The sequence below is a fragment of the Acanthochromis polyacanthus genome, chromosome 11, assembly GCF_021347895.1.
Source record: "Acanthochromis polyacanthus isolate Apoly-LR-REF ecotype Palm Island chromosome 11, KAUST_Apoly_ChrSc, whole genome shotgun sequence".
In the NCBI taxonomy this organism is placed as follows: Eukaryota; Metazoa; Chordata; class Actinopteri; family Pomacentridae; genus Acanthochromis; species Acanthochromis polyacanthus.
In genome coordinates this window covers 21,610,138-21,623,823 of record NC_067123.1, presented here as the reverse complement: position 1 = coordinate 21,623,823, position 13,686 = coordinate 21,610,138, and the positions used below count along the sequence as shown (strand labels likewise).

The 13,686-nt window shown below is 40.0% G+C and overlaps 1 protein-coding gene across 2 annotated transcripts; it reads left to right on the top strand.

The window, feature by feature from the left end:
* Positions 1–1,298: 1,298 nt before the first annotated feature.
* On the top strand, positions 1,299–11,700 carry serinc2 (serine incorporator 2). Of its 2 annotated transcripts, none has more exons than XM_022215245.2 (10): positions 1,299–1,432; positions 4,326–4,487; positions 4,795–4,982; positions 5,133–5,212; positions 6,679–6,816; positions 7,214–7,383; positions 8,589–8,679; positions 8,885–9,038; positions 10,606–10,824; positions 10,904–11,700. In XM_022215245.2, exons 1-10 carry the CDS (start codon positions 1,394–1,396, stop codon positions 11,040–11,042), a joined length of 1,380 nt encoding a protein of 459 aa, XP_022070937.1. In that variant the 5' UTR covers positions 1,299–1,393; the 3' UTR covers positions 11,043–11,700. The 2 variants fall into 2 exon arrangements, with proteins under 2 accessions (XP_022070937.1, XP_051811180.1); XM_051955220.1 differs by lacking the exon at positions 1,299–1,432 and adding an exon at positions 4,022–4,036.
* Positions 11,701–13,686: the final 1,986 nt, after the last annotated feature.

The window sequence follows — 13,686 nt, the reverse complement described above, 5'->3', positions numbered from 1 at the left end:
TGAGAGCAGGTTCACCCTGAGCGCATGTGACAGACATGAAAGGGTCTGGAGAAGCCGTGGAGAACGTTATGCTGCCTGTAACATTGTTCAGCATGACCGGTTTGGTGGTGGGTCAGTGATGGTGTGGGGAGGCATATCCATGGAGGGACGCACAGACCTCTACAGGCTGGACAATGACATTCTGACTGCCATTAGGTATCAGGATGAAATCCTTTGACCCATTGTCAGACCCTACATTGGTGCAGTGGTCCTGGATTCCTTCTGGTGCACGACAGTACCCAGTCTTATGTGGTAAGAGAACTCATGCAGTTCCTGGAGGATGAAGGAACTGATACCATTAGCTGCCCCCCACGCTCACCTGACCTGAATCCAATAGAACACCTTTGGAACATTATGTTTTGTTCCATCCGACACCATCAGGTTGCTCCTCAGACTGTCCAGGAGCTCAGCTGGTCCAGTTCTGGGAGGAGATACCCCAGGACACCATCTGTCGTCTCATTCAGAGCTTGTCCCGGCATCGTCAGTCATGCATACAAGCACATGGAGGCCATACAAACTACTGAATCAGCGAGATGGACTAGCCTGCCACATCAGTGTTTCACTTTGATTTTGGGGTGTCTTGAATTTAGCCCTCCTGGGGGGTTGATAATTTTCATTCCCATCAAACAATGTGGCACTTTTCATTCCTAACACATTAACCAGTCCATATCAATGCTAATATCCAGTTTGTTTTTTCCCCGTATTGAAATATGATGTATTTTCAAAGTGTTCCTTTAATTTTTTTGAGCAGTGTATATAACATGTTTAGTTTGAAATTTCATTTGAATTGCTTTGTGTAGGACATTGTTGAGTGAAAGATGTGATTTTAAGACCAAATACAACAAAACTTTTAAGATAACATTAAGCAAAATTGGCACTGAAATGTATTTTTGTGTTTGAAGTACTACGATAATAAAGGGATGGTTTCTGTTTTGCGCATTAGCGTCCAATTGATCAAACGTGGACAGACAGCTGATTGAACCAATCAAAATGAGTGTTTGGTTAAAGAAGGCAGCCCAAAGTAAAATGCTGTGGTTTCTGATTGTTAACAGCAACCAGTCAAAATAAAAGTAAGCTTCAGGAGACGCTTGGTCTACCGCAATACCCCCAGCAGCGAAACCTCTGAATTCTTTGTATTTTATATGGATATATGCCGCAGTGTATAAACATATGTAAATAAACTGACATAACATGACATCCCGAGTTTGTGCTTAATAGTGTACGAGCAGACTTGACAAAGCTTTTATTTTGAAGATAATTTTTTTGACTTACTTGACGTCGCCATTTTGTGTCAGTTTCTTCCTGAACTTTTCAAGCTTTTGCGACTTTCTTTGAAAGTGTGAATTTAACAGACATGGGTGCGTGTTTGGCTCTGGGTTCCCTTGCAAGTTGTGTGAGTACACGTTTCTTGGTCTTATTGTGTGTGTATGAAAAGCAGAGACGCTGTTTATAAAATAAAATAAAAACATCTTGACTATTGCCGGAAATGTTTGTGCGTTGTTTGGCTAGCCAAGACAACAGTACCTCGGGATATCGTCACAGATTCACATGAAACTATGTATAAATATGATATTCTGCTGTTGCCTTTAGATGAACTTCTGCTAAGGTGTCATTGTACTTACTCAGAATAGCTGAATACTAATTAACGTCGGCATACATCCTGGACAACGAGTAATTTTAGACATTTCATTAAGTTGTGGCGTACATTTTTTTTAAAAAACCGGGAAGTTGTTAAAACACGCGGCGGCGACAAGTGACACGCCTTTACTGCCTTAGGGTTAACACTAGGCTAGAGTTAACACTGTTTCTAAGTCAAGGTAGCCCAACTCATTAAAGTCTTGATCAAAATTATGTTCTATCAGGATGTCCGATTTGCGAGGGGGCAGTGATTTGCTAAACGTTTGAAGAGTTTAGTGTGAGAGCAGCAACGCCTTAGGCTGTCCTCTGGCTTTGTTTACAGTTACTCTATAAGTTAATTCGACTTTATTGTTACCCTACTGGCAAGTTTCTGTAACTTACTGAAAAGGCGCAATTTCCGGGTTTTACTTTGGGCATTACGTCATCCCCTATGGAGAGTGGCATCACCGTTTCCATTTCTTTCATATAATGTAAAAATTAAAATGTATTTGAGACTTTTGCGCCGATGAAAGATGTTTCAAAACACGTATTAATAGATTGATGGAAATTGCAGAAAAATTAAAGGCAGAAAAGTAAAGAAGTATTCACCTCTGTTAACCATTATGCATGACTTATTAAAAACAAAAGATTATAAAACACTCAAACGACTTAAAACATGCCCAAACCATTTCCATCTATACACAACTGTCAACAGTTTAAAATGCACTTTTAGTCAAAACACTACAGGTAAATAGGGTAAGAAGTGTTAATTCAGAAACTTCCCTTGTTGATTACTTGGTTGATGACAATATTTATTTTGTTATTAGATGTCTACTGAATATATTTTACCATGGAACCTCTCCAGTTTTACATTTACATTTTTCTATTATCCAGTGTTTCAGTAATTCACAATTTTGTTCTCATAAGTTATCAGGTCAGTATTAACGGTATTAATCTATAACTATAGATGCATGAAGTCCACTACAGTGACCAGTTACATTTTCACTTGTAGAAAAAAAAACATTAGTGACACAAGCCATATGGGTTAAATTGTGATCAAAATATTCCCTACACTGCAGTCAATCAGAGAATATTTTTATGCCTGTATATTTCTTGTAGAATTGAAGATTTTAGCCCGTTTTACCACCGTGTTTTTTTTTTTTATTATTTATAATGCAGGTTTTCAGGGTAACAAATATTAAGGCCATGGTCACATAGCGGTACAGATAAAGCTTGGGGGATCCTTCACTACTGGTTTGGAGTAATTCTTGTAAATAATGAGGTTTCAGCTGAAATATGAATAACTGTTTGCTGTAGTTAACGCCATACTTGAAGGAGTTAAATATTATCTACCAAAGCCATCACTGGTGAAAACAGTTATTTTATAGTTGTATAAATATTTTAGCAAAACTTGCCTGTGTAAACAAATTCTAAAAAATTATTTTAGTTCTAATACCATTTTCACATCTGTAGAGTCTCAGTCAGCTTACACTCAAAAGCTACAGAAATATTAAAGGAAAATTCCAAACAGCTTCCAGCACAGGTTGATGGTCTTTTTTGCTTTGCATTGCTGCCTGTTGCAGCTCCACTGGTGCCATTTGCGCAGTAAGCATGATTCAAAACACCAAATCCAGGATGGATGCAATATTCAAAACACTGCATCAACCAGTAACATCACCTGTTAAAGTGTGGCACAGCTGTAAGTCTGCCTCATGCAGGCCAAGCAGATCTAATCAAAATTGATTTTCTCGAGGTTTGTTTTCATTTGGACTTTTTCTGTTCCCAGGTAGGCTGTAATTCAGCGTAATAGTGTGGCATCCTTAATAGTTTGTGATATTTGTCTTTAGTTTTAGTGCTGAAATATTAAATGTTTGTCTAAAACAAATCCAAAGTCTAAATCAGCTCTCATTCTTTGACAACTTTCAATATCCATATTTTGATACCAAAAAAGTGTAGAAGTTTGACACCAAGCCCTTTTCATCTTGTAAGATAAGTCATATAAAATTGACTTTATGTGTGATCTGCATTTTTTAAATTAGGGGCTACCTCTATAGATTCCTTGCAAACATCTTTTAGAAAACCTAAAGTCTGGATTTGATATTTGTGTAGTTTTTGCCTCGACTGTTTAAGGATTGCAGTTAATAAGTACTGTTTGTTGCCAAGGCAGTATTGCATAGGGCCAGCTGAGCCATGGAAACTGGAATCTTCTTGTCACAGCTGCTGTGTTTACACCCGAGGCTTGGGTACTCTCGTGCATGGTCATATTCCGAGAAGGCTGCCTGATCTCAGCTACAGTCTCCGCCTCAGTGCTTCCCACACCTCTCAGCAGTCTGCATCTGAATCATGCAAGAATCTGCTGTGATGCTGTTCGCAGTGCTGAGTAAGAAACAGGGAGAGGAAGAGATTTGTTATGATGGCAGCTGTAATCACAGGCTTGATTACTGACATTGGAAATGATCATTTGTCTCTGCTATCCAGAAGTCTTGTATAATATGGAGAAAGATGGTTTCCCTGACAGCAGACAGTGTTTGTTTTGTTTTTCCTTCCAGTCAGTCTTTGCACCCCATGCATGCCTGATAACCCCACACCCCAGAGCCCTGTTCCTGACTTTCATAAAATATGAATCTGTGTTAATATCCTGGTAATTATTTTCCGTGTGTTTCTTAAAGGCATCTTGTTTGTGCGGCTCGGCCTCCTGCCTCCTGTCATCATGCTGCCCCTCGACGTACAATTCCACAGTTAGCCGGCTGGCCTTCTCCTTCCTGCTGCTTCTGGGGACTCTGGTGTCCATCATTATGATTCTCCCAGGCATGGAGGAACATCTTAAAAAGGTACGTCCGATGAGACGGGATAGGAACAGACTGAATGATCCACACGGGCTGTTTTATTGACGAGGGTTGATGTTTTCTTAAGACCCAAGTGTAATGATGTTTTCTCAACCCACATGCCATCTCCAAGACAAGGAAAAAAATGGATAAGTATTCATTTTCATGAAGCTGTATCCCAGCAACAGGGATATATTGCAACAGGATGCTTGAGTTCTGAAGTCCCAGAGGAGTTTTTGAAAAAAATGCTAAAAAGCAATCCAGCTGACTTGGTTGTAATCTTGTCTTTCTTCCACTCATTATTTCTTGTCAGATTCCAGGTTTTTGTGTGGGTGGGTCAACCATACCTGGCTTAGAGAACAAAGTGAATTGTGACATCATCGTGGGCTACAAGTCTGTGTACCGCATGTGCTTCGCCATGGCCTGCTTCTTCTTCCTCTTCACCATCATCATGATCCGGGTGCGCAGCAGCAAGGACCCCAGAGCTGCCATCCAAAATGGGTTTGTACTGCAGCTTCAGTACCACAGCTCTGTAGGGTGACAGCACAGTGCACTCTGGTGGACAAACATAGACACTGCAACTCTGAGTATGTTTACACTGTGGAAAGAATGTTTGCTGTACACATAATAACTTTGACTTTGTTTGGTCAGTTTCTGGTTCTTCAAGTTTCTGGTGCTGGTTGGCATAACTGTGGGAGCATTCTTCATTCCAGATGGCGCCTTTAACGCAGGTTTGAAACCTTTTCACACATATTGGTGTGTTTGCATACTTGATCTTATTAATTAACTATAGATGTAAACTGATAAGAAATTTTTCAACCGGTTTTGCTTTTCATCAATCCCTAATCTCGGGTATCATCAGTCAAATATTTTCAATTGATTTCCGACCTGTATCTCAATTAGTCTTTGATCGACAAGGCGGTCACTGTGTTATTTTGTGCGTCTTTCTGTTCAGAAAGGTCTATGCTTTAGCCACAGTGAGCACATAACGTGGTCGGTAGCGAATGTGTCACATCCATTATATAGTTGTGGTGAAACAAGACTTTGAACTTTGATATTCAGGTTTTGTGTTATTGAACTCATCACAGTGCTCTGAAATGTACAGTTTTGTGTCAGATTTGTGTAATATGGGTAGGTTACATCTACAGACTCTAGCAGACCCTGTAAGGACTAAAGGTACTCATTGATCGTCGGGGGATACTGGCAAAGTAATTGTAGACGGAGTGATGAAAACCCAGTTTTGTACATATTTAGTCATTTCTTGTATTTCTGTAGTTTAAATATGCACAGTTTGTGATCCATTTTTGTCTAAAGGACAATGTTGCAGCAGCGCTCTGCTAACAGTCCACATATGTTACATGTTTAGAACAGCCATGGCGTTATAGTCACCTTTTGTTGATGTTAAACAACCACTTGTAGCCATCAAATACTCTATGTCAGGGGTCACCAACTATATTTGCCAGAGGGCCAGAATTTTACCGGACAGTCACTTTGGGGGCCGGACCCTCAAACAAAAATTAAATAAAAATCGAATTTTGGCATAACATTATTATTTGATGTTTATTTTTTATATTTTTTCCATTTCATTACAAAACTGAAGGCATTTTTAGCCTTTATGAGTCAGTGCTCCTATCACCTGTACCACAGTCAACCACTAGGAGTGATAGAGATATTTTGCCTCATCTCAAGTCAACTTTATTCACAGAGCACTTGAAAAAGAAACACCACAGAAGTGACAGGAAAAGGCCTCTTAACACGGGTAAAATGGCACTCTCTAAGACCACGAAACGAAAAGTTGATGTGGAAAACAGATCCTTTAATAATGACTGGACTGACTGCTTTAATAGTGTGGACCACATGATATTTTCTCTTTGATCCTCACAATTTTGGAATCCAGTCGCGGGCCGGATTGGACGGTTCGGCGGGCCGAATCCGGCCCGCCTGCGGGCCGCCAGTTGATGATCACTGCTCTATGTAGTTAACAGGAATGTTAAAGAATCGTCATTTCTGATGGTCATTGTTCATAAATGAGCTTAATATATGTTTATATAACAACTAGTTCTGATCAGATTTGAACTGTGACAGCATGTTCTATAGAGACAGTCCACTGATTTCTGGTTTTGTATTATAATCTGACAGGTCAGGCAGTACACAGTACTAACACTCTTAAACTGAACCCTCCTCTCTCTGGTCTCAGTGTGGTATTACTTTGGCGTGGTGGGCTCTTTCGTCTTCATCATCATCCAGCTCATCCTGCTGGTGGACTTTGCCCACTCATGGAACCAGGCCTGGCTGGAGAAGGCAGAGAATGGAAGTCCCAAGTGCTGGTTTGCAGGTAGAACAGCAACACACTTTCTTAATAGAACTTTAAATGACAGTTCAAAATTTAGGGTTCACGCAAATAGTGTTCAAAGAGAAATGGTTTCTTTGTCATAGGAGAATCTTTAATCATAAAATGAAGATTTTTCTTTATAGGTGTGCTCATATGTTTGGAAAATTGCCTAAAAAAATGAATTCAGAGGTGCTATGGACTAAAGCAGTATCGATTCATTACAGTAAACATGTAATTAACCTAACGAGTCAAATGCATGAAAGCAAATAAGATACATTTAAGGTTTCGTGTAAAAGCCTGGGAATTTGATACTCACACATCATCAAACAAGTATTACTTTTTTTACAGTGTTGTAATTGGTTTCACAGGATTGTCTAGTGATTATTCTTTTTTTTTCCAGCTCTGTTGTCCTTTACCTTCATCCACTACGCTTTGGCTTTTGCTGCTGTCGTGCTCTTCTATGTGTTTTACACTCAACCTGACGACTGCACAGCGCACAAGGTGTTCATCAGCCTCAACTTTATATTCTGCATCATTGTGTCCATCGTGGCCATTCTGCCCAAAGTTCAGGTAAAGTAAAGACTTTAGAAGACAGATGTCACACTACCAATATTCATAGTTTGTGCCCTTACCCTTTTTTTTGTATTTATTTTGGAACACTGTACCAATAATGTGTGTATATATTATCAATATATGATGGTGCCTTCTATTTATTGCTCAATCTGAATACCTAGTTATGGAATTGATATTTGTTTCAGCTGTGACCTCTCCTTCCAATAGCCGGTTCCATTTTGGATCTGCTTCCCAGTCGACAAATAACCCACTTTTGTTAAGCTCCAACATCAACACATTGCACCCCTTAAACCTTCCATCTCTCTTCGTTATCCAGCGGTGACAGCATGGTGGTACCATTAGAAGGCTTTATATTTCTGAACGGTATGGGCAGATGATTCAAAACCCTCCACAAGTTGGAGTTCATCTGAAGAAAGGCAGCATTTTGGTGCATTTTTAATTCAATGATGACATCATTTTGTACCACAAAGGTGAAATATTTCATACTCCATCAGTGACGATGAAGCAGAGCAGCAAACCCCAGTATTAACAGTTGAGACCAGCTGACCATCATACACTGCAGCCCTTCAGTCACCTATCGTGGGGCAAAGAAAATAACTTACTCTATGTAATGTTTTCATTTCAAAAGCCCTGCTCAGGTACAGTGTTTTAGAAAACGATGTGTCTCCCTGTTATGAATGTTGCAGCAGAGACTGCTACACAGTACAGAACTCTTCTTTTTGTCCCCATGTTACTGATGTTGGTCGACCAATAACAGTCATTTCATGTTATTTATGCAGAAAGAAATTTTCATGCCGAGCATTTATCATTGCCTTGTCCGGTGACAATCATTATCTACACTGACAGTATATTATACGTTGTATGAGCTGTAGCTAATCAGTGTAGATGCTGTAATAGATTTCTCAAAACGTGTGTCTGCCTTGGGACTGTGCTCTTGCAAAAATTGTTTGAGAGAAAAGACATGTCTCTCTCTAACATCACTTTGCAACAACTACTAAACTGTATCTCTCTACTATGGGATAGTGGAGACTTTACCCTACAGAATTCTCAGTTAGTTTATGAAAGGTCACAATGTTGCAGCTCGTGTGACACTGTAAGCGGTTCAGATTTGAGGACAAAATGACTTTAGCAATGAAGAGAGTTCAGCTTTCCTGGTGTTTTGATTTCTTTTATGACTCATGACTTCCTCCATGTCTCCACAGGAGGCCCAGCCCAGCTCAGGCCTGCTCCAGGCCTCTCTCATCTCCCTTTACACCATGTATCTCACCTGGTCAGCTATGAGCAACAACCCCAGTAAGTCCAATGAGGCCGAGCTTGAGGCGGGATATGTAACTTAGGAAAGAAGCATAAAGAGACAGCACTAAGAAGAATATCTTAAGACATTTGTTTGAACTTAATTACCGTAAATCTGAAAGCTCTTATGGACCTAAAAGCAACTTTTTACTGTTTACAGTTAAATTTTGGCTGTTTATGCAGTTTTTTGTGCTTTCTACCTCAGACCGCCAGTGTAACCCAAGTCTGTTGAGTTTGGTCCAGCCCAGTGCCACTCCAGCACCAGGACCTGCTCCTCCTGCCTCAGGAAATGTCCAGTGGTGGGATGCACAGAGCATCGTGGGACTGATCATTTTCTTGTTCTGTACTCTTTATGCCAGGTATTTATGCCGGGTATTTTACTGTTGTTGCAGGTGATTTTCCTTCACCCAAAGAAGTGCGAGATCTGTTAACATCACCGCTTTTATCACATGTAGTCTGAAATTGTTAAAATATAATCAGATTGCCATTGCTAAAAATTGAGATATCAATTTATGATGAGGATGGCGTAAGAACCTGTCGAGTTATCTTTATCTTCTTGAATGAGTGTGTGACCCAGACTTTTTGTTGTCTCTAACTTTTATTCTGAGTGGCCATTTGACATGGAAATGTCGGTGAATTAAATTGTTGCTGCTGTTTTTGCCTCACATGCAGAATGAGTTTGTCAAACGTTGTTGCAGTATAAAATCTGTATGTTAGTGGTACAGTGTAGCATCCTCGGATATGTCCCTGAAGTGATTGCAGGAAAGATACAAACAGAACACCAGCTGAGTTTACATCCACCCAGTCTTTGCAGATGAGTTCCAAATCTGTCTTGAAGTGTCCATCATCTCTGAATGCTGATCATCTTAACAATTTCCACAGTGTTCTGAACTGTGGGCGTGCTGCTAATGCTAATGGTAACATTAACCACATTAGCTGCACAATGTGCCAACACTAAGGATTTTCAATTGTTGTGTTGACATTGCCACTGGGTCCTCAGTTCCTCAGGTGCTGGGAGTGCATGTAGACTCGTGTGTTCATTCTTGCAGCCAGCAGTAGAACATTTGGTGTGCTTTGTTTGTGGCTGAGACATTTTAGAGTTAGCAAAGACAGCTGTAGAAAGTAAACACACCTGGTGAACTGCAAAGCAGCTGGTAATTCTGAATTGATTACCTTGCTTGCTTGCTAGCAACAGGCAGTGAAGTGACAGGATCATACAGAGTTTGATGACTATTGGATGGTGGTTGTATGGAACAATTAGGACAAATTCTTACTTGCTTGTAAAACTGGGAGGCTATTTAATTGTGACGAGTCTTGAGGAGTGGTGAAAGTAAACGTCTTCAGATCTTAACAGTTTCTCGTTTACACCTCCAAGTTTAAAACAATCACAAAACACAGACCAGTCTATTTTCATTTTAAGAGAAGCGTAGGAATGACACCACTGGAGTTTATAGACTATTTTATAAAGCAGCCAGACTGCCCTCAGTAGTGGAACCACTGGTACTCAGGTTCTGTAGAGCAGCATTTGTGGAAATAATCTTTGCCCAGAGTGACAGACAGCTACTTGATTCTTCTTCATGTGTACACTCGGGTAGTTACACCTCTATACTTCACACTAGCTTTAGAGAATCAAAATGGAAAATATCACTGCTTATTGTGCATTTAAAAAATATTTGTTTCTTCTCTAACATACAATATGTAAGTTTTTGTTCCTCTGGGATTTGCTTTTGGAGAATGCGTAGTTGAATGATGGCCCAAAACCAGTTTACATAAATATACACCACAAATGCAGTCAATGAGACTGGAGAAAATATGAACTCTTTGTTGAGAAGGAATTGTCTGCATGCAAAATGAAAGGACAGAGACTTTGCAGTGTCATATAGTGCTGTATATTAATATGAGTTCTTGGGGTTTCGCCCACCACAGTATCCGCTCGTCTAACAACGCTCAAGTAAACAGGCTGATGCAGACCGAGGATGGCCAGGGTCTGACTGCTGCTGAACATGAGGCCACCACAGGGGAGGATGGAGTCCGACGGGCCGTGGACAATGAAGAGGAGGGGGTCACCTACAGCTACTCCTTCTTCCACTTCAGCCTCTTCCTGGCCTCTCTCTACATCATGATGACTCTCACTAACTGGTACAAGTAAGTATCTGTTGTTTGCTGTTCTTGGCTAACTCCTTCTGACTTTTCTCTAACTGTAACTCCCTCTCTAACTCACCAGACCCGACACAAACTACGAGGCCATGCAGACCACCATGCCGGCTGTCTGGGTGAAGATCTGCTCCAGCTGGCTCGGCTTGGCCCTGTACCTCTGGACCCTGGTGGCCCCGCTGGTGCTCCCCGACAGAGACTTCAACTAGATATGGTGAAGCCTGTCAGCATGCGGCTGCTGGCCTGTTGGCATTTGCACCTTGAGTAAAGATCGCTTTAGTTTGTAAATCTTCTGCTTGAATCTTTAAGATTCGTACAACTCATGCAGTTAAAATGGGAAATTGTAATCTGCTTTATTTACCTCAGGTTGCTGCATACACCGAAAGTTACTATCATGTGTTTTTGTGACTTGAGGTTAAAAAAAATCTTTTGCAGACAAAGAAGATTGTTTAAGTTTTCATCACATTCCAGTCTTTCACCTCAGGTCAATTTTACTTTTGTACTCTACAAATATTTTGATTGAAAGCACTACAAGCCCTTTATAAGATCAAACCAAATGACTTATCTTTGTCTGTAGGGACCTGATGGGTTTGTTTCACTAAATTTACACTGTGCTTGTACCTTGTTTTTTTTTTAATCACTCCCTTCACATCAGTTGCATTTCATGGGGCAATGTTGGTTAAGTTTCTACAATCTATTTTTTCTAGTTATGCATTTTTATTGCATTGTTTTATAAAAGAAGAGTGCCTTATATTTTACACACAAGTAAATCTTTATAAGTTTTTACAACAATCATTTTTCTGTTGGTTGCTTTCTCACTAAATGTTCACTTTTCATTATAAACAATAAAGCTGACGTTCAATCAAACCGGAGTGTGGACAATAGTTGTGTCCTGTAGGTGGAGCTGTTGCCCCTCAAATGATACACTTTCTCTGTCAGAGACTTGCTGGCTCTCATGAGGTAGAAGTTATTTTGACATATGTGGTGTAAAATCTCTAAACCTGTACGGTAATCTGTTCTTTTTACATATACTACACTGAGAATTACTGCATGTTTTCTTTTGAAGCTGTGAACGCAATGTCATCAACTCTGGTCTGCAGGGATTTCCAAATGCCTTGCTGCCTTCCCTCCATTAATCACATGAGCCTGCTGAAATGTGATTTATTGTGTTCCCTCTATGCAGGGTTCCCTGGTGCAAAACACACACGTTTGGCAAATAATGTAGAGGGAATGTGCTTTCCCCTCATCACAAGATCGCCGTGAGCTGGGCGGGTGAACACAGCACTTCATTATACTTCACTATATTCATTTAAGACTTGAGTTGGGCAAGAGCAAGAAATGACTGCTCTGTGAAGTCGTATCTTGTTTCCCCTCTCTGCAATAACATATTTTTTCCACGGGGAAGTCCCCTGCTTGTTTTTCCATTCTTATTTGTGCTTTTCATGTTGAAAAATCTTCATTCAGAAGCTTAGATAAACCAACAAAGACTGAAATATCCCAACTTTTAATCAATAATATAGAACAATCCAAAATCCTACATTTCCCATAATCCATTTTCATTAAAACCTGATAAGTGCAAGACTTTTACCCTCCACAGTTTTGGTTTGTTATGTACATAACATGTGCTTCTTATCATTAGGCAAAAATAATCAAGTTGAAAAATGAGATTCTAATATTTATTACAATCAGTCCTTTTGTCAAAACCTGGCGATTCTCCCCAAATTGCAACTGTCTTAAATAAGTGGGAGTGGTGTGCTAGTAGCTGATTAACTCACTTGTTTTTCTCATTTCAGACAGCTTCATCACACATGTAGTACCTCTCCTTCAATCCGGTATGTAGACTTTTATGTGTAAAAACATTGGAATTCCACTTTAATTCAACCTCCAGTGCCCTGATTAGCTCATTGGTTTTTCCAACTGCAGAAACAGCCATCTGCACCAGACCTAGTTGATTTAATGAACAGGTTAAGAGATGTGGGCAGCGATTCAGATGTCTGGAATGAGACAACTTTTAGAGTTCCAGTTGATGTAAAATTATATATTAAAGACTTGAAGGCCATGAGAAATTACTTTCTGAACGGCTTACAAAAAAAATAACCTACATGAAAATATTGTTTTCTGTAATAGTTTAAACAGCTTTGGGTATTTCACATAAGACTTTTTTTTTTTTATTGCTGTTGCTTTTTTTTCTAGTTTTAAGTAGGTGGAGCTCATCTGGGGGGGGAAAAAAAGTGATGTCACCTACTTCTGTTTCCTTATTCAGTCTGAAAGTTAGACGTTACCATTATTCATGCAATAAAGACAGCATTATATACAGACACAAAGACCATCGCTTTGTGAGAAATAATTGAGCAGGTTGTTGAATAACATGACCTTATGTTAGTCATGATATCCCCTTTAAAAAAAAATGTGTGTACAGCAGAGTAAACCTCTGTTCCTTCTAGGCTGATTCTGATTGTTGACTGACAGAACATCAAGTTGGCTAATTCAGCGCACTGATTATGTCAGTAATCTGTCGTTGGTCCAGTTTATCTGTGGAAATTCCGCCTGCTTATGCATGTAGGATTTGGTAGCAAATGACATTAGATGCAGTGACAGTGAAACCCCTGCTGCACCTGGACACATGCTAACCACCACCACTACACGCACACACATGTACAGATGTGTACATGTTCCTACCTAAAGTTGTGATTTGACCCATATTGTTGTGGATGACAACAACAGTGGTAGTCCCCAGCCCAGCTGTGAGCAGTAGGCCAAACTAATGCTCTTATATAATGCTGAATGAGGCTCTGATCAGTTGCATAAGCCAGTTATAGGATCATGGTTTCATTGGGGACTCTCCGCTCTGCT